General features: G+C 37.7%; 1 protein-coding gene across 6 annotated transcripts in view; it reads left to right on the top strand.

Annotated features, from left to right (window-relative positions):
* TENM2 (teneurin transmembrane protein 2) overlaps positions 1 to 19,628 on the top strand; it is a 679,035-nt gene that overhangs the window by 347,657 nt on the left and 311,750 nt on the right. For 4 of the 6 annotated variants that reach the window (XM_057415147.1, XM_057415146.1, XM_057415151.1 and 1 more), the window contains one exon: positions 16,687 to 16,770. The exons of the other annotated variants lie outside the window; for them this stretch is intronic. In XM_057415147.1, the coding sequence (XP_057271130.1) occupies positions 16,687 to 16,770 (84 nt within the window). The remainder of the gene's footprint in view (positions 1 to 16,686; positions 16,771 to 19,628) is intronic. 6 annotated transcript variants of the gene reach the window in all.

Genomic DNA, 19,628 nt, shown 5'->3' with positions numbered 1-19,628 from the left:
GTAAGTGTTCTCCCTCTGTATGCTCTCTAAGTATGGGATGTATTTCACATCCCTTGTGTAAGTTGTCAAAATTACTCAAAAAGGCAGTGTGTTACTTCAGTATCAAGCAGGTTCCACTTCTCCATTTAAAGAGTCATTAGATATGATTTTTGGGTATGAATTTAAAATTTTGTGGCCATTTATATGATTCTTACCTCAAAACACTGACGTGTTGTGGAGCCTGAACACCTGTGCAGTGAGGGGGCTTTCCTGGATGCTCAGAATGCAGGAGCAAAGCAACAGGGATTTGGTGAAGTCGGTGGAAGCAGCTCTCTAGAATTTTCTAACACAGTGGGTGGAGATGTAGGCTCAATCGCGGGCCTCGAGTTCTCTTCATAGAGAATCATTGCCTGGGCTGAGCAGCTCATGGCTCAACATAGCCAAGGGCTGTTCATGCTTGGTGACGTTTAAATGCAACATTTTTTCCTTGCTGTATCAATTTACATTACTCAGTCATGCAAGGACATTTTATTATTTTCTTTCAGCAAGGATTTTTTTTAATGCTCTATTCTGCAGGTTAAACGAACAGTGTCCAAAGCATGGGTTTAATGCACATAATTCTGCTCCTAGCTTGTGCTTAATGAAGCAGTTTTGCAACTAATGCACTTGATTTCCTCACAGATTTAGGGAGTGTTAGGTCTTTTGGATGCTGGCCAGAGGAAGGCCATTCTGTCTTGAGTTCACTCCTTCAAGTTAGGTAGACAAGATCTCCCTGTGAACACAGCTCTTGAGCGCTTATTTCTCTCTGCTGACTGTAGAGAATAGGGAGTTTGGCTTCACTGTCAAGAATTTAGGCATGGGCTAAGTGTGTAAGCTAGGTAAACAAAATCCTACCCATAATTATTTTTAATGCATGCTGGGGATGTTGGCCAGTAAATAACAGCTTAAAAGGGTTTTGTCAGTGTTAGCTTGAGAAAGGAAAGGTCATAAAGATAAACTTTGATGTATTTGTTTTCCAAAAGGCTGCTTTCACCTGTGACATCACTTACTTGCACCGTTCAGAAGTTATATGTTCCACCTTGTAGCTGTATCTTTTGTGAAGTACCATTATTATAGGGTGTGATTTTCCTAATGGTCTCGATGTAGGAAATTATCTAGGGTCTCTCATTAATGAAAAATAGAATTTGATACGTGCGAAATAGTTGCAAATGCTTGTGATGAAATAATAAGACTGAGTAATTCTAAAAAAGGCAAGACAAAAAAGGCCTTTCAGTTGTTAAAGACTAGTTGAAATGTCTCTGTGCCATTGTTTGCTTCAAGGAATGTATGTATTGTGTCATGCTATGCTGCTTTGTACAGCTCTCATGTACGGAAGTGAATTAGAGCATTTGCAACTTGCCTTATAAAGCAGAGGTTCTGCTTTGTAATAATTGCCAAGCTCTCTTTGTTCCCTACTTCAGAGTGATGGTTTTACACCTCTAAGTTCCTCTGTGTTGGAACATGGTCAGCAGCTATATAGACTTTATGAATGAAAAACATTGAATAGACTAAAGGTTTGGTTTTAAATCCTATATTCTAATATATGCCTTTGCTCCCAGATGATTGAATACCTCTATTGCATCATACAGTAGCCCAACTCATTGTACAGTTCATGGGCCATGAGTGACTGGTAAAATATTTGCCATCCCAATTTAATGACTGCTCAGTCCCTAGATAGCCACCTCAGAGGGACTGTGGTAAAAGACATTTGGAGGATTGCTGCTGGGCTGAGGGACAGTCTGCTGCTGAGAAAACAGGTTTCTAATGACCTGTTCAATCACTTGAGTTGTTTTCCTTGGCTGTGTTCTTGCCTGTGTTCTTCTGTCTCCATGTAGCATTCTAGGAAGTCTGGAATACACTTCCATTACCTTTCTCTTGTCTTTCCTTGCAAAACTGCGCAGGAATCAGTGGTTAAGTAACATCTCTCTTTGGAAGAGTCCTGTTACTGCATCTTTGCATTCTGCTTTCTTGACAATTATGTAAAGATTTCTGTCATACTGTGCACATAAATCCCTTGTTCTTGTTAGTGCACCATATCTAGACAATGCATTTTAGTATGCCTGCTTCTGAGGGGAACTACTGTGTCCTCTTATTTGGGAGATATTACATACAGTGAAAGTGGAAAATTATTTTTAAAGCAACTGTATTTTCTTAAGCAACTTCCTTTTCTTTAAGATGACAAAATGTGTCAATGGCTGGTACTGAAAAGAAATTCTGGAAAAAAAAAGTGGTCATGTGGAAGTTCTTTTTTTTTATGTTGTTAAATTTATCTCTTGGCATATTTTTACATTAGCCAGTGAACTAGAAGTTCCATGTAGTATTTTATACATAAAGCATGCTTTCCATCCTAATGTGCTCTTTGGATCCACTGAATGTTGGTGATCAGTATTCATGCACAGCACAAGAAGAGGGTAGAAGCTGGAGTGTTGTGCCAGGAGTGTCAAGGGCAACCCTCTCCCCTGCCACATTCTGATTGGAGGCTTCGTGTTTGGATGGTATCTAATCCTTCATCTAGTGAGGCTATGTGAGGTATTAAGTTTATTTACCCTGCAGGAAAAAGGGGCTCAGCTACGCTTATTACAGTCTGAAAGTATTTCTTTAGGACAGTCCTCTCTGATTCTTAGTCCTTGAAGCTTGTGAGTTGGTTTGGGTTTTTTTTCCTAAATCTAACAGAATTTTACCCAATTACGTTGCATACATTTTCTCACCTACTTAGTTATCTTTTCAGATATGCTAGCTCTTACTTCACCTTTTCCTGTAGGTTTTTTAGTTTTCTATTCCTTTATATGCCAGCATGGACTGTGCAAGGAGCAGGCAGAAGCTCTTTTTCATGTATTTGGTTTTTCAGCAGTTTTTCAGCAGGACAACTATCTGTGAACATGAGGTACAGTTTTTTGGATGAACACCTAAATTAATTTGGTGTATATAGAGAGTGAGAAAGGAGAACAAGGATCAGAACCTGACTTTGAAGGATTCTCTGAACTTTGTGTCAAGTCGCTGTGATGGCTAAAGAATTAAACTGTTGCACTTGGAAACAAACAAGCAAAATCCTGTGTTTTACATTCAGTCCTAGAAATAGAGTTGAAAGGGACTCACTGGCTCATCTCCACAAACTAGCTTGGATGCATGTGTTGAGCTGTGTGCTGTTTCTAATATTCCTTACTTCTGGAGTAGGATTTGCACCTTCAAGTAGAGTGCTTAAATTCCTTGTGCAGTGGACAGACAAAAGTCAGGTGAATGAAAAGTTTTTGAGGGTCACTGTACTGAGCAAGAACTTACTCAAGAACTAAACAAATGTGGGACATGCATTTCTGTGTGACCTGGTTTTTCACCTGTCCTCCATTTAAGGTGCTATCCCTTAGATATTTCCCTGACCTATTCGTGGAATCATTTAGTTAACACTGGCTTTACAAATTTCTTGGCAATGCGTTTCGTTTGTTAATAACCTCCTGGTTAGAAGAGCATTCAGTGTCAATGTCTTGCTCAAATTTGTCATTATTTCTCCTACTGTTAGTGTGAATGTAGAGTAACTGATCACTAATACAACTTTTTTTCTAACCTACAGTTAGCTTCTTCAGACTAAGAAACTCTTTTGCAAGTCTCATTTTATAAACACTTTAATGTTCAAGTCATTTTCTTCTGTACCTTCTAAATTATCTTCATCATTAAACTTCAAATTTGATAACTTATTCTTCACCCAAATCCTTCTTACTTGTGGTGTGTTATGTGTAAACTTTTACTAATACATCCAACACTACTTTCCTTGCAGTGTTACTCTGTGCCTTCATCTGTTCCTGCCGTAGATGTCAGGCTAATCCCTTCATTTTACATATTAATTTTATTTATCTCAGATCATTTATTCCATTTGCAATATAATAAAGATGTAAATCCTGAAATCCTGATTTTATTCTGTGGAGAATTATCCATATTATAATGGAGTATTGTTGAGAGGGAAAAGGGCTATAGCTTGGAAATACCACAAAATGCTTCTTGTTCTTTCATTCTTTTCAGGTATCCAGAATGGCAACTCTCGGACACACAGTACTGAGTTAGATATAGAACATATCATGGTTGGATTAATGAGTCTCACACTGATATCAAGGTCTCAGTGAGTCATGAGGGTAAAAGGGGAAATCTTTTCATTTTAATTGACTAGCCAAATTTACATGAAAGTAGCAGAGTCATTTGATCACTGGAATGACTTCCTGGCAGTCACATTTTTTGTTCCCACTGGCATAGCTTTGCCTCTGCATTAGTTTCAGATACTTGGACTTCATCTGTCTGTTCAGTGCCTACTCAAGGTACTGGAGAGGCAAAAGTTCTTTTGCTGCAATACTGGACTTTACTGCTTTCTCCATGCTCTGCCTTGTGTACCTAAGATCTAATTGGCCTTCTTTTTCCTTATCCTCCTAGGCAGACTAGCAACCATTTACCATTAGTTTCAGCAGATTTGACTGTCCTTTGGTGTGGGGATAAGCAGGGATATCAAGCCAGAGTAACATTGCGTGCCCTCAGTTTTCTCACTTATAAAAAGTGTAACAGTACATCCTCTAAGGGAATGGTTTGAGTCTTAAATAAATAGAATCATAAGAATGGTTAGTTTGATAGAAATAGGTTCTCTGGTTTCGATGAGCAAACTTCAGAGACAAAAAAAAAAGCACCACAAAACCCACACAAACACCCCCACCAGGACCTCTTCTGGCTTATACAACTTAGCTTTTATTTACATCCTGCTACCTCTGAACCCTCAGAGCTGTTGCAGCAGATTGCAGAATTGAGGTAGCGTTCTGATCACATTTTTTGACTTATTTCCTCTGCCATCCAAGCTCCAGCTCATACAGGTATCCTAAAAATAGGAATTCCAGGCACAGAGATGGTGTGGTTTTTTTCTATGCTCTCAGAAAGCTGTTTGACTGTAGTTATATTTCTGTACTGCTTGAGCTACAGTAAGAAATGCAGCAGTGCTGTTTGTCCAACATCACTGTTAACTTTTGAAGTATTCTTATCAGAAATATAGCTGTATGTTTATTTAATCTATTTTAGGTCTCTTGGTAATCTTTCCAATCTTGTCCCTTACCAGCAGATACCGGGAATAGGTTTTCTTCTGGGTTAATGAAGTCTAATTGTGTTTCTCCTGATAACTTACCAACTTTGCCTCTTCCTATAAATTGTTCTGATATGGACACTGATAAGATAATGAATTTGGAGCACAGCCACAATCATATTTTCTAAATAAGTATGTCAGACAAAGACTGTTAGAACAATGAAAAGAAGAAAGAGATAATTTTGGCTTAGTATTGAAAACAAGACATGTTGAAAATAGACCTGTGAATCTGTAAAAACTAATATCAAAAAAACGGCCTAAGGATTTTTATCTGTAACGTGTCAGAGATGATAAAGTCAATGCTGAGTTTCTGCAAAAACTAATGAATGGGAACCATTTAGAGCAGACAGTACCCTCAGTGATAGCAAACAAGACAGTTCCATGGAATAATCAGTACATGAATTCATGTCCTTCTGTCTTTAGCAGACATTTAGCAGCTTATTCAAGTGAAAAACCACTTTTGTATACATGCCTACACAAAATAAGGCTACTGCTAAGCTAATGAACCAGAGAAAAGCATTTAGAAACAGCTGGTTCTTCTCCAAAAAGCTGAAAAACATAAAAATTGTTATTTACATGTTCTTGATATTTTTGGTGATGCTTTTATTTCAGTGCTCTTAATGTTCTACACATTCTGCAAGTCAGTGTAACCGAAGTACTAAGTTTCTGTGGTACTAACAAGGTTTGCCAGAATGACCTGTTATGTTATGGAATCTGAATATTGTCTGCATTATGTTCAGATACACACATTTTTGATGCAGTTACGTAATACAATGAAGTGCAGCATTTACTAGGGGGAACAGATTCCTTTTGAAATAGCAAAAAGCCCCTGCTCACCTTTTACAATATTTTTATTCAAGCTAGTTGAGGATATAGGGTAGAAATAAAACTGAAATTCTCTCGTTTGCTTTGTCTTCCTTTATCTGGGACCTTAAGAATCATAATACAAAAATAGCTGCACTTAGAGGGCATTGGGGAGTGTTGCTGAATGAAACAGTCTTTGTGACACACCAAACTGAAATCAGAAGTACACAATCTACCGTGTTATGAAGCAACGTCAGGCCAGCTATCCCCAAGCTGCTTACTGATGCGTTTGCATGCTGTGATCCATCTCTGACTTTCTCCTGCATGCTTACTCTCGCCACTGGCTTTGTTTCTAACCTTCTCTTCTGTTAAGGTTGGCAATGAGACTTTTTTTACAGTAGTTTGATGTCTCCTATTCATATCCTAATGATTTTTCTCTTTAGTTTTGAGACTAGGTATTGCTTTTGTTCCTGTTTGTGTGGCATGAACAATAATGGACACTTAAACAATGGATAACAATTGAAAATGTTGTCAAAAGTTCATATAAGGTCTGTTTTCAAATGCCAGCCTGTTTCAAACGCTATTTTCTGTTAACCTCAACTGGTCCAGGAAATATTCAGCACTTCTATAAGTTCAAGTCGCTACATCACTTTTCTCTTGCTTCCTTTTTAATGAAGACTGAAACTTTCTTCATTCTGTTCCTTTTAAAGTAGAAGGACTCAGTGTAGATTTAACACTGGATCTGCTTTTCAAACTCCCTTATTCATCCCACAACAAACCATATATAGGTTCAAATGCACTCATTTAGATCAACTGAAATATTTGAAGCTGAGCTGTCTGTGTACTATCTTATGCTAATGGCATTTCCATGATAACAAGTGTAGCGGGGGTGGACATCAGATTTATCAGACTTTTCCCAGTCATGATTTATCATGATAAGTGACCATTCTTTTGGGTAATTCACTGAATATCACAACTAATGCTAAAAGGCAAGTTTGGCATAATCCCAGTTTTAGCCTTTGGGATATACCACATTCAACATTTATACAGAGTAAGATGCCATGAAGTTCTTTATTGCCAGGATTTATAATAAAGTACTTCAGTATGCGCTGATCTTTTGCTATATGCAGGAGTAGTGATGTCGACTGACATAATTCTGAGCGTGTGTAGTAGAGGCCAAAATTTTGTCTGGAATGTTTTGGGGCAGATTTGGTGACTCTGTGTAATAGCGCTGTATTCTGCTATGGTTTAGATGGCTTTTATCTAGCCACTAGAGGCTATTTCAGGATGAACTGACAACTTGCACTGTATCTTTTTACTCAATCATTTCTATGTGCAGAGTGGCAGTAGTATTTTCAGAATAGCACTTACGATAACGAAAAAGTAGGCATAAATGGGCTGCTGAGAATTTATTGGTATTCCTAGTTCTGTTGATCAGGAGCCTTGCCAATACAGTGACTCAACTGCCTGTTTCGTGAACAGGTAGAGCCTTTTCTAGCCAGAGTATTTCTCCTCCTCAGAGATAAAAATAAGAGTTGGTGACTTAAGGGTAGAATGAACAGGAGCTAAGACAGCTTGTCATTGCTGAATCTTGTCCTGACAGCTGCCTTAGCAGAATGCATTTGATAAACTGTGATTGACAAAATACTTGAAAACTGCAGCTTAAAACTGAATTTGTGGAGCATGCAAAAGTAGACAGGAAAAAGTAAGAAGAGTCTTATGAGCACACAGAGCTGTCATCATGCACATAACTCTCTTTAAATTTGAGAAGAAGAAAGCTGTAAGGAAACCTAGATTGTCCTAATGTAATTATCAAGATCATTAGTGTAATTGAGCCTTCATTTGAAGCTAGGTCATTATGCAATATTTTGTACTTGTTTGTTATGCAAAATCTAATGCTGTAACTTCATTCAGTAGTAGAGAAGGGGAAAAACCGAAAATTCAGCTCCAGTTCACCCTGAACTTTTGGAGTCCATACATAAAGTTTGAAATTTTATGGTCCATTTTAATAATTAAAAAAAAAAAAAGACAAAAGTGGATATCATTTCAGTGACTTTACAGGTCTGGTTTGAAAACAATTGGAAGTTTCCACTTATTGCAAATTAAGCTCAGAATTCTCTAAAAAGGAAACCCTTCTAATGCATCTTCTGTAGGATTAAAGGCACCCAGAGGGCTTTTTTCATAGGTGAGTTTTCTATTTCAAATCGATCTCTTTGATAGTCTACATAAAATGTTATGTGCTGTCCCACAAGGTTATGGCAGTGAAGTACACCACTTCTCTATAAATACTAGGATGATTTTCAGAGTATTTCAATATAAATTTAATTGCAAAACCGAGCTATACAGAACACTGCTAGTATTGCCAAGTGCAGAATGCTGTAGCAGTAAGCAGAGAGCACAGTACTCTCTTTTCCTGTGTTGTTTGTAGTCATTAGACTGCACTAGCAGTTGATGCATTTTTGGTGTTCGTTCTATTTCACATTTGCATTTCAATTCCTGTGAAGGAAAGATAAAATAGAGGTAAACAAATTATGCTTATCTGCTCTTTAGTTAAGCTCCTATTAGACTTATGACTTTGAGAGAGAGAAGATTGGGGAAAAAATGCCTAGGTAGTCTTTACAGAGCATCATATGTCCATTCAGTTTCCAGCAGACTTCAAAAGCACATATCCCTGAGGTTTTAATGAAAATATAAATCAATAGGGAATAACTACAAATACACTTAAAATGAAGAGGAAACTAGGTTGCTCACCACATGACTCAGTATTTGTAGTTTAGATAGAATATATTGCAGTGTTTTTCACATCATAAATATCCTCCTGGTACATGTAGGATGTATTGTGTATGTCTATTTGCTCTAAAATGTTATCCCTTTTGAGTCATTGTGTCTAATGCTCTCTCTCTAACAGTGCACAGCATGAACTTGTAATATGTTTATGTGTGCCTGTCTTGTCCAGGCAATTCTTCTGGCTCTTCTATAAACTGTTTGGCTTGTGGAAACTGGGCAGAGGCTAGAATCTATCTGTCAGGAAACACATTAATAGAATTACTACTAGCCTATGTTGTATGCAAAGGGAAGCAGCTACCATGATGTGTAAGGTAAATGTACAGTATATGAGAGGTGAATGTGTGGTGGATTTTGTGCCTCTTCCTGCACTTCGTTGTTCCATTCATAGGACAAGCTTAATTTTAGTGTTTGGCTTTTTTTTTGTTAGAAAAGAGCTGGGAAAACAGATCCGGAATGAGGTGCTAATTTTCTGTGTGCCCACTGTTATCCAGGGTGGTGGAGACAAAGCAGTGAAAAATTTCCTGAAGAGTCTTAAAATGCTGAATGGGTGGGAGAAAAATACAGCAGGGGAAATAGGGAATTGTTGAGGAAATACCACGAACCCTGGATTGTCTGTTATTATTCAGGAAAGTTACATTAGTGCGAGAGTGGGCAATCCTGTGACTGGATATGGCAGTAATGCGACCGCCTTCATACAGAAAAAAACCTAGCTGAAAGTTTCTGTAAAGAACAAAACACAAAATATTATCGCTGCCGTTCAACAGAGGTGTGCAATGTCCATACCGTGAACAATATGTTGAGTTCTCATTCTTCCATTTAAAGAATTCTGTAGTAGAACCGCAAAAGAGCCAGTGAGATGGGTTACCCAACGTAACAAGGCAGAGCTTCCTTGTGAAGAGTCACTTAATATTATTTAGTGTAAAAAAAAAAAAAGAAAAAAGAAACCAAAACAAACCCCAAAACCCAAGCAGCAACTAGTGACATGAATTGAGTCTGCACAGTGGTGGTAACATAGAAAATGTGAATGATTGTTCATTGCTTTTTCCCCATATAGGAAATCTACAGCATCAAATCAGTAACAGCAGATCCAAAATGAACAAAAACCTACTTCATAGAATCATACAACCTTGGACTGGTTTGGATTGGAAAGGACCTTAAAGCTCACCTAGTTCCAACTCCCTGCCATACACAGGGACACGTTCCATTAGAGCAGGTTGCTCCAAGCCCCTGTGTCCAACCCGGCCTCGAACACTGCCAGGGATGGGGCAGCCACAGCTTCTCTGGGCACCCTGTGCCAGAACCTCAGCACCCTCACAGAACCTCAGCACCCTCACAGGGAAATTCCTTATATTTAAATCTGCTCTCTTTCAGTGTAAAGCCGTTGCCTCTTGTCATATCACTACTTCATACAACATTCAGGGAAGTTGTTGGACTACTTGTCCCTGGACTTTGTAATTAGTAACAATTTACACTGGTTCAAGACCAAATGAGAAATCAATGGAAGAAAAATCCAACGAGGGGTGTTGAATAAAAGTTTTAGGAAATCCGAGAGACAAACTCCTGGAGTTTGAGAGGCTATTCTGAAGGGTTCTCTTCATGGGTTTACTCTAGTTTTATACTTTTCCTTAGGCTAGAGATGTGATAGAAGATCTGACTTGCTACAGGTTATAGTTACATTCTTTGTCAGAGCAGAGTGAGAATGATTTTGTTTTGAAGCTACAGGTGATCTCATTATAGAGGCTGAAGAGAGAGGTGGTAAAATTTGAGATTGAAATCTTGTCCTTTGTAATTTTTTCACCAACAAATAACATGGTAAGACAGTAAGTTTGTCTGCTTGTCTGTTTGTGAATTGTGTGTCAGTTCTTAGTTCTTCAAAACTGTTTACAGGCATAGCTGCCGAATTAGATTTTGCCAACTAAATTACTTGAAAACTGTAATTTTTTTTTTTTTTCCCCACTAATACAACTTGCCATAGAAAGAGATGAGTAAGTGAAAGTGGGTCTAAAGGTGGTTGAGACTCATCAATTACTTAACTTGCCGTAACAAAGCAAAGAATGATTTTTAACACTGAAGAACTTAGCTGTATAATAGGAAGTCAGCTGCTGAAGTTATTAGTTTAAGAGCTTCTTTGTTTTGTTTTGTAAGGCATTATTATTGCTAGAACATTGGTTTGGGCCATTGATCTCCCTTTGGTGTTTCTTTGTATTTTTAGGGGCTTGACTTATCTTAAGTGAGCAATGAACTGCACTGTTAGAAGCATGTTGTAGGGCCTATGAATATTCAGGTCATTGAAAGAATGCCCAGTGTGTCAGTAGGACTGACATGGTAGCCATTTGGTCTTTCATACCTTTTTTGTCCATATGTCTTGGCTTTACATTGTTCTTTTGACAGATTAAATCATGTTTTAGTTGTTTCCTACTTCTGTTTGTTTTGGAGAAGGGGCAGGGTGACAACACCCAACATGTGGTTACAAGAATTTAGTGCTATTAGAATTGCATGGAAAACCTTTTTACCATTGTTTTATGAATCCCTCAATGTTTGTTTCACAGCTGTCATAGTGCTCCATTCTGCTGACATTTGATAAATTAAAACAAGTGCAGTCTTACCAAGAACAGCTAACCCTGGTTTATTCCCTTGCTCACAAAAGAAGCAGCAAAATGGTATGGGGAGATAATTTTTAGTATGTGGAAGATAATTTTTAACGTAGTATTTTGGTTGGCTTATTCTTTCTCTCCACCTCCAAGCTGAAGAAGTACAGGATATCAGTATCCTGCAGTAAAGAGAAGAATTCTTTTTAGGGAATTCTTTTTAGAATTCAAATTATTTTTAGCCTTCTCTAAGCAGTTTCTATTTACAACATCCTGTGCGCTGCCAAAAGTGACAAAGAACAGCAGTGGGTGCTTTAATCCAAGTGTTGATTGGTTGTAGTACAATGCATATAGTCCCCTCTCAATTCCAGCTTTGTGCTTAACCACTTTTGTTGTATAACTTGATTCATGTGAATTTTGTCACCATATTTCTGTAAGGATCCAGGATTTAGTGATTTTTAAGTGTTTGGTTTTTTTTTTTTTCCAAATAGGGTTGAAAAAGTTACACTTTCAGCAGGAACTGTTTAGTTTGTACTTCAGCATTTTAAATTGTCCCACTAACTTAGTAAGTCAGATGCTGGTCTTTCCAGGAATTAATTTTTTGATCAAAAACAGAGAGACTGAACTAATAAAGTGTTGAGAGAAAGACTTGAATGGAACAGGTATTAAAGAAAGAGCAATAAACTTTAGAATATCTGTAGTTGCCACTTGAGATTGAAGCTTTTCTTAGTTTATTGTGTCTTATGGTTTTATAAATTATGGAGATACTGACCGATAGCTGAATCATTGACCTGTACTGGGATACTAAGCCTTTCCTACGAGCATGAAGTAATAGTTGTTGCATTGACCCTTACTTTAAAAGCAAAGCAGAACAAAGCTAAAAGGAAACAGTGTGGAAAAGAGCAAAAATGTTATGAAGTTTCACTCTGAGTTTTTCTTTTCATACAAGTCAGTGACCATGTTGAATTAAGAGGCAATTATAAACACTTTAGATGTAAGAGCTTGACTGTTCTGGGGCATATGAGAAGACTCATCCAAGTTGCCAGTGATTTAGTAACATGATCTTAAAGTGGTATTGTGAAATTGATTGAAATTCCTATATAGACATCCATTAAACTTAAGAGGGCCTATATTTAATTCTTTTTGGAAATAAGACACATAGAAACCATATAATTTGACTGAAATAAATCCATTTGAAATTTAATTTCAGTTCACTGTAAGTTCTTAAGTGTAGACAGATTTCTGCACAAAGAAATAGACACACCTATGCACTCTGCTACGTGCTGATGTGATGCATGTCGCTGTGATTGCTACGGTACTAGTACATCCTAATGCTTTAATTAGTTCAGAGGAAATGAAAGTGCAAAATTAAGGTATCTGTCATTTGAAGTCCTGTACTGATGTCTCTGATGTAGCTAATTGCTTAGTTGATTCTCTGTAAAAGACATGGACAATGTGATTGGAAAATCCAGGTCCTGGTGCAGTAGATCTACTGCTGGTCATGTTTGGTAATATTTAGAGTGTCACAAATACAAATGTGATTAAAAAATTCTTCTGCCTCCCATTTTGTAGCATTACCTCTGGTCGACTGTGGAGAGAGAAAGTGATGTATTTCCTGTTGAGTTCACTGAACTATAATATTCTTTGAAACCTACTTGAACTAAGAGCATTTTCCTTTGTGGTGTTTGTCATTCTTGCATGAGAATTTGGGATGTGCACATTTAAATGTGTACTTTCAAAAATAAAACATGTCTTGTGAATATTTTTTATTGGAGAATGCTTCTGCTTGAGACCTGCAGTGTACAGTTCAGGTGAAGCTGTTTCAGTTTAACTGGCTTGGTGAATGTGCTTCAGAGAAAAGAAAAATGAATATGACTTCTGTAAAAGATCAAACAAAACAGTGGGTATAAAATGTGCGATAGAGCGTAATGGAGTAAAACAGCAGAGTAATTCTCTCAAGACAATGTAGGAAAGGAAAAATTGTGTATTCCTGTTATTACAGAACAGTTCATATTCCCATATTTTCCTACATGATTTTATTACTGACTTTTTTCTAATTTCTTCATAAACCATTGTTTGCAAATAGGTTAAGAGTACCATGTTTGTTATGTCTGTCCAGTATTCTCAGTCCAAAATGTTAGGGTAGAATGTGATGAAAATGCAAAACCAAGAAAGGTTATTTGAGTAAAATGTAGAGCTTTGACCTGCCCAGTCCTGAGAGTGGTGTGTCAGTTCTTACGGGGTTTGTCCTATTCCTCGAGGAACATAATCAGTGATAAATGATAGTAATAAATGTTGAGCAAATAACAGTGAAAATGTACGAAGGTACTAACAGAGGAGCAGCCCCTGCTCACTGAAAGGGTTCAATAGGGAGGACATCAGACACAGCTGGGACAAGCCTCAGCCATGTGCATATGACAGAAATGGAGTGAGGGTTCATTAGTGGGTGTTTTTGTGTGAATATTAGGAGGGAGGGGAAGCAGCTGGAGAAATTCAGGGCATTTATTTGTAAGACATTTTTTAATACTTCTGAAGTGCTAGTTTATAAAAAATAAACCATCCTTTTATTGTTTATTACTAGTAAAAGTTGGGGTTTGCCACTTTGATAAGGAGAAGAGGGAAAATGAGAACAGAGCTTAGGAGGATATTTATGCTCCGGTCATATTTAAAGTTCCATAGTTATCTTCTGGATGAACATTGATGGAGAGGCACTACTATAGGTGGAGGAACCAAGCCTTATAAGATACAAAAAGTTTTCATACTGTAAAAAAAAAAAAATATATATATAAACAACGTGCTCTCATCTTAAAGGGTTAAGCATATACTGTCTGTTAGCCAAGCTTTTATCTGTGCCTGCTGGGAAATGCTGAACAGTGGAATTCTAGAACGCCTGACTAAATTAGGTTGAAAATTCATAGTGCATAGTTGGAAGCGTCCATTCAAGCAGGACTGTGAAGGGAAAGAAAACAACTGGGGATTGAGGGGGGGGGGGGGGGGGGGGGGGGGAGTGGATAAGAAGAGATAGGAGTGATACTTGCTCCTGGAAAGGTAACAGTTACGAAGCATTCTCAGGCCAGCTTGAAAGGGGGACCATAACACGATAGTTGGTGAGCAGCCTCTTTGCGGTGAGATAGACGTGTCCTGTGGGGGCCAACAATGCTTTGTGGTGGGATGCTGAGCAGTGGGACTTCTGACTGCGGGGTGTGCAGAGGTGCCTCCTGATTGCTGGTTACACAGCATAGTGATAGGGAATGAAAATGAGGGAGTACTTACAACCTCGCCTTCTTGGACAGCAAGAGGACGTTGCGTTGGTCTCGCACCAGGCCTTGTGGGAGACTCCTGGGCTGTGAGGGAACTTAGATAAATGTTAAAACATAATGGAAGAGCAGAAGCAGTGTCAGTCTCTGAAGAGGCTGCTGTGAGAAAGGAAAGGAAAATGAGTTTGCTGAATAATGTGCAGAAGACCAGCAGCTAATCTGGATACTGTGTGCCTCACAGGAGAGTGGCTTAAAATTGCAGTATTTGTTTTGTCCATTTTCAAAATCGGCTGCTAGTATTTATGCTATTATTTAAAATTAGCTGTATCAGCGTTGATTTTTAAGTTAAACTGGGGCTTGACGCAGCAAGCTTGAAGCTGCTACTCATTTATCTTTGAACATAATATACCAAAAGCAGATTTCTTTCTCTCTGATGGTTACTGTAGGAGCAAATGGACCTGTGGACATTGTGGGGTTGTGTTTTAGAGGAATGTGTACGAGGCAAGCATAGTAAATACACGCAAGATTTACTTTTCCCAGATATAAAGTGTGGTGTCTGATAAGGGCTAAAATTAGCTTAATCATCTAAAGATTTACTTACAAAAAGGTTTTTTTCCTAATTTTTGGCAAGGCCAAAGATTGTAGGTCATAGTCTATTCTTTACTGTAAGATAATTGCAAAATCCATTATTGTCCCTTGGAGATGGTTTTTTATAAAAGGCTGTACTAAATCTGAATAAAAGCCTAATAAGTAGATTAGTTAGAAAAATAGTCCTCATGAGGATGTTTGATTCTGAGTGTAGCTGCTACAGATAACCCTAAATGCAATTAGGTTTAACTCCCTGTGAGTGTCAAAGGAAGGTAATACCCATGGAGACTTCCCTTTAGATGACGCTATTCTGAAAGTGTCTCAACATTTAAATTATTCTTTCCTTTGGGCACTGGTAACAAACTTTAATTCTTGGAGAAACATAGTTTGGAAACTTAGGGTTTAGCCATTAGGTTTAGAGGTTTCACATCAAAAAGAGGGATGTCTCAGCTTCCTTGTGGGAACAGTTTGTTGTTCTCATCCATACCCTTTGTAATTGCAAGGATCAAATATCCCAAGGTGGACACAGGTAAAAACGAGATGACAGTAACACACACTTAAAGCTTAATGTGACAAAATGTCAGTAGGTGAGCTGTTGGTGGATTAATTCTGGTTTTTTGGCTAGAAAGGGAAATGAAAGCAAAACATCTACGAAAAGTAAAATATGAAAATAAGAGGCAATAAAGATGTCAAACGCTTGCATGTTATAGGATGTAACAAAAACTATAAAATTGCAAACTGCTAAAATGATTTCATTCAATTGTGAGTAGCACAGAAGAATAACACTGTATTGAAGAATTTGGTCCCATTTTTACATAAAAAAGGACAAGATTAAAACTAAAACCCTTAATGAAATTTGTCTTCCTGAAGCTTTTATAAGCTTTTATAAGACAAAAAAGAAAACAATGGCATTCTTGCTACAGTGCAGCTTCACTGGTTTGTGTTAGTTGAGGTGCAGCAGACTGAGCCTGATTATGTTGATGGTCAATGTAAAACTCATTATGCTGCTGCGATAAACATATAGAAATCTATATATTACAGCTGAAAGTGTCCATTTTCCAAATGTATTTTAAGAGTCTGGTTTAGATGATAAAAGTTACCCTTTCGAAGAGCGCAATAATACCTACTTGGCTATAGGACTAATAGATAATACACTCAAAATAAGCTAGTATGATCTTAAATACCTACTGTTCAGCATGTGTAGAACTTCAGGTTAAATTCTAATGCATGTATTGTAGCCAGTTTTTAATGTACTCTGTCCTTTTTGTGGTTAATGAAACTGACAGTGTATGTACCTCCTGCAAAGCAAGATTTCATCAGTACTACTGCTGCTCAATACTCTTTTTTGTATGCCATTGATAACGACTTAAAAGTATTCTTGTTCTCCAGATAATAATGAGTAATATTTCTTTTATTATTCAGGAATGTTTTGGGTGGGAGGAGGTGAAACATTCTATTGAGTGTGTGTCACCAAAGGTGAATAGAATGTAAAAGGATGAGAAGAGCCATCTCTAAACTGCATTTGTTTTATTTCATTTAGATTTTCACACACACCTTTCTGAGAAATTGAAAGACAGACAGACAAGCTGGCAGCAGCTGGCTGAGACAAAGAACTCTCTAATACGTAAGGTTTTTATCTTGCTTAAACTGTGTTCCTTGTAAATGTAGAACCTAGTTTAGAATTTGTGGGGTTTGCAACAATTAATCTAGTTCTGTTTATGTTCTGCTTATTATGTATTTGGGGATTTTGTTTGTGTGTTTCCTCCTGGGTGTTTATATTCTGTTGAATAAACCTGATCTCTCTTTACTACTTACTTCTATTGCATTGTTGAGTTACCTTCCTGATTTGACTGAACTCAGGGTGGGGCTTTTGGTTTTTGTTGGGAGCGTTCACCAGGTGGTGAAGCAGCTGATGGTGCTTCACAGGATGGGGCTCTTTACGTGGAAAGAAAGAGAGCTAGGACTTGAGGAGTCTGGGTACACACAGGCCTAACTGTAAAACTGTGGTGCACGTATCTAGCAGTATTTTCACCAAAGAAATTGCACGCTTTATCCCTTGTGATGCTTGTAGGAGATATATATCTCTTACATCTGACTTTCCCATGACAGATTTAGTGATAACTCTGTTTACCTGTAGCTTTGATTTTGTTGTTGTTTTTTTTTTTCTAAGAGTTTCAGATTCAGCCAGTGACACTTGGTGTGACACTGAAGGTTTGCTTCTTAGGGGCTGTGCAAAACAGTCGGGGAGAGGTGGGTGTATTTATTGTCTCTGTTTTGTAGGGAATCACCTAATTTATTGTTTTTACTCCCCTTTCCCTACCTTCCCCCACTACACCACTACACAGCAAGATGCCTTTGAGAGGATGAGGATGCTTGGAAAAAAAATGGCAATATACTTTTTAGCAAAAGAAAAAGCAAGCTGTGGTAATATAAATCCAGTGGCATCTTAAGGCATTTTAGTGACATCTTCATCATGTGTCTTGAGTTCAAAATGTGGTTTTTCGTTCATCAGATGTGCATGCTTACACTAACTATATTAGTGTGTGCCCTTACCAGTTTATCAGGGGCTATTACTGTTAAATCTTTTGTCCTCAACACTACAAATTTTGCCTTGTATTTGACGAGATGAAAGATATATTCTTGTATTTCATTATATTCTTCCATTGCAACAATGACCTGGTACCTACATGAAAGATCCCTTTCCATTTGGGCTTGTCACTTAAGCACTTAAGCAAATGGTTTGCAAAATTATTCCTAACCAGGAATAATATTCTGCTTGTTTAATATTTAAATGAGACCTAAACCAATGTTTTCTTGTCACCCCCAATTTGATTTTCTGTTATACTTCTTTCCATAATTGCTGGATTGTTGCTGAAAAATGGTGAATGGCATTATGCTTTGAAAATCAAAGTGTCTGAGCAAATACTGGGCAGTTTCTTACATCAGATTCTGGAAAGTACTGAGATCTGTGACCATCTTAAACCTATTGCAGCCAAAGAATGCTTAGTGTGTTTTCAAACTGGAGATATGGACTGTTTTATGTATTCCCATGCTTCTTAAAAGAATGGGAGCCACAGCATATAGTAGGAAAATTAAATTTCAAACAAATTTGATTTATATATTGATTTTAACTTTTGGCATTGTATCATTCAGGGCTCTAGAAATTAAGACAAACATGAGAAGGTATTAATAACTACATAGCAACTCAAAAATACTTAACGATAGTATTAATTTTCACCTCTGACTTGACAATAACGTATTTTAGAAAATTGAACTGTGACAGCAATAGAAAAACTTGGTACTTTTTGTGACTTTAATGAGTCTAATTACTTGGACATATGAAATCTGATATTAATAGTAAAATAGTTCATTGCATGCTCTAAATGTGGTAAGAAAGTAACAGTGAGCTTATAGATCCAGGTGTGCTGACTAGCGTTGATGCCAGCCAAATCGGCTATGGTGGTAGTTCAAGGGAATTGACCAAAACCAAGCTTTAACTGTGTTCCTTTTAAAATGTGCCGTAGGATTCTTTGCATCAGTCTGAATGCTGCCAAAACCAGACAGATGGCAGTAACCTTGGTTTAAAGCCTCAGCTGGCTGTGAATGCATCCAAACACTGTTGCAAAGCTTTTGGCTTGCATGTTGTGTCAACAAAAGAGGACTCTTTTTATCCCCATAAGTGGAGCCCTCAGACTTTTCATTTTAAAGGTAACCAGTTATTGAGTGTGCTCATTTAGTGGGTGGATTGCTTTGTTGTGTTCTAATGAAATGTTAGGTTTCTTGATCTACTGAGCCTTTATTTTGCTAAAGAGAAAGAATCTGCTGGTGCAGCCTAACAGGTAATGGGTAAAAGGATGTTAAGTGCTGAAGAGGGATGTTATAATGGTCAGTGCTTCAGAAATACAGGCAGAATGATTGTTGCCAGATCCTTGTTCAGACTTTGGAATGAAAACCGATAAAGGCATCCTGTAGGGAAAATACCTTCCCTTCCTTCTCTTTGGTGTAGACCTACCTAAATTTCACCTTTTCTGAGTTCTCCCTTTCTGGGAGAATTCTTAATAATTTAAAAAATCCCCAAACACGCAAACAAAAAAAAAATACTTCTAATCTATCTCATACTAAACGCCCAGAAATTAAAAACAAAACCAACAAGAGAACAAAACCACCCTGGCTTGCTTTCTAGCTGTAAAATAATGTAGCTAAAGCTCAGAGACTTAACAGAAACATAAAGCTTTTAAAGCATTCAGATAGTGTAATGTTGAGCAATATATAAAAGAAAAAATCTGATAGCATGTAGCTTAGAGTATGACTTAAATAGGACACTGAGAGGCCTGCACTTCTCATTGAATAATAAAGATGAAAGGATCAGCTCCTCTTACAGTGCGTGCAAACTACCTGACCAGTAAGTGCAATGGAAGGCTTAGCATGGAGGGAGAAAGGAGTCACATAATTAAGAAACATACTGCAGTGCACTAACAGTGG

The sequence above is a fragment of the Pezoporus wallicus genome, unplaced genomic scaffold, assembly GCF_028554395.1.
Source record: "Pezoporus wallicus isolate ANWC-B61680 ecotype Strahan unplaced genomic scaffold, APGP_CSIRO_Pwel_v1 contig_4161, whole genome shotgun sequence".
NCBI lineage: Eukaryota > Metazoa > Chordata > Aves > Psittaciformes > Psittacidae > Pezoporus > Pezoporus wallicus.
The sequence above is the reverse complement of the archived record's forward strand: the minus strand, read 5'-3'. Positions and strand labels throughout refer to the sequence as shown.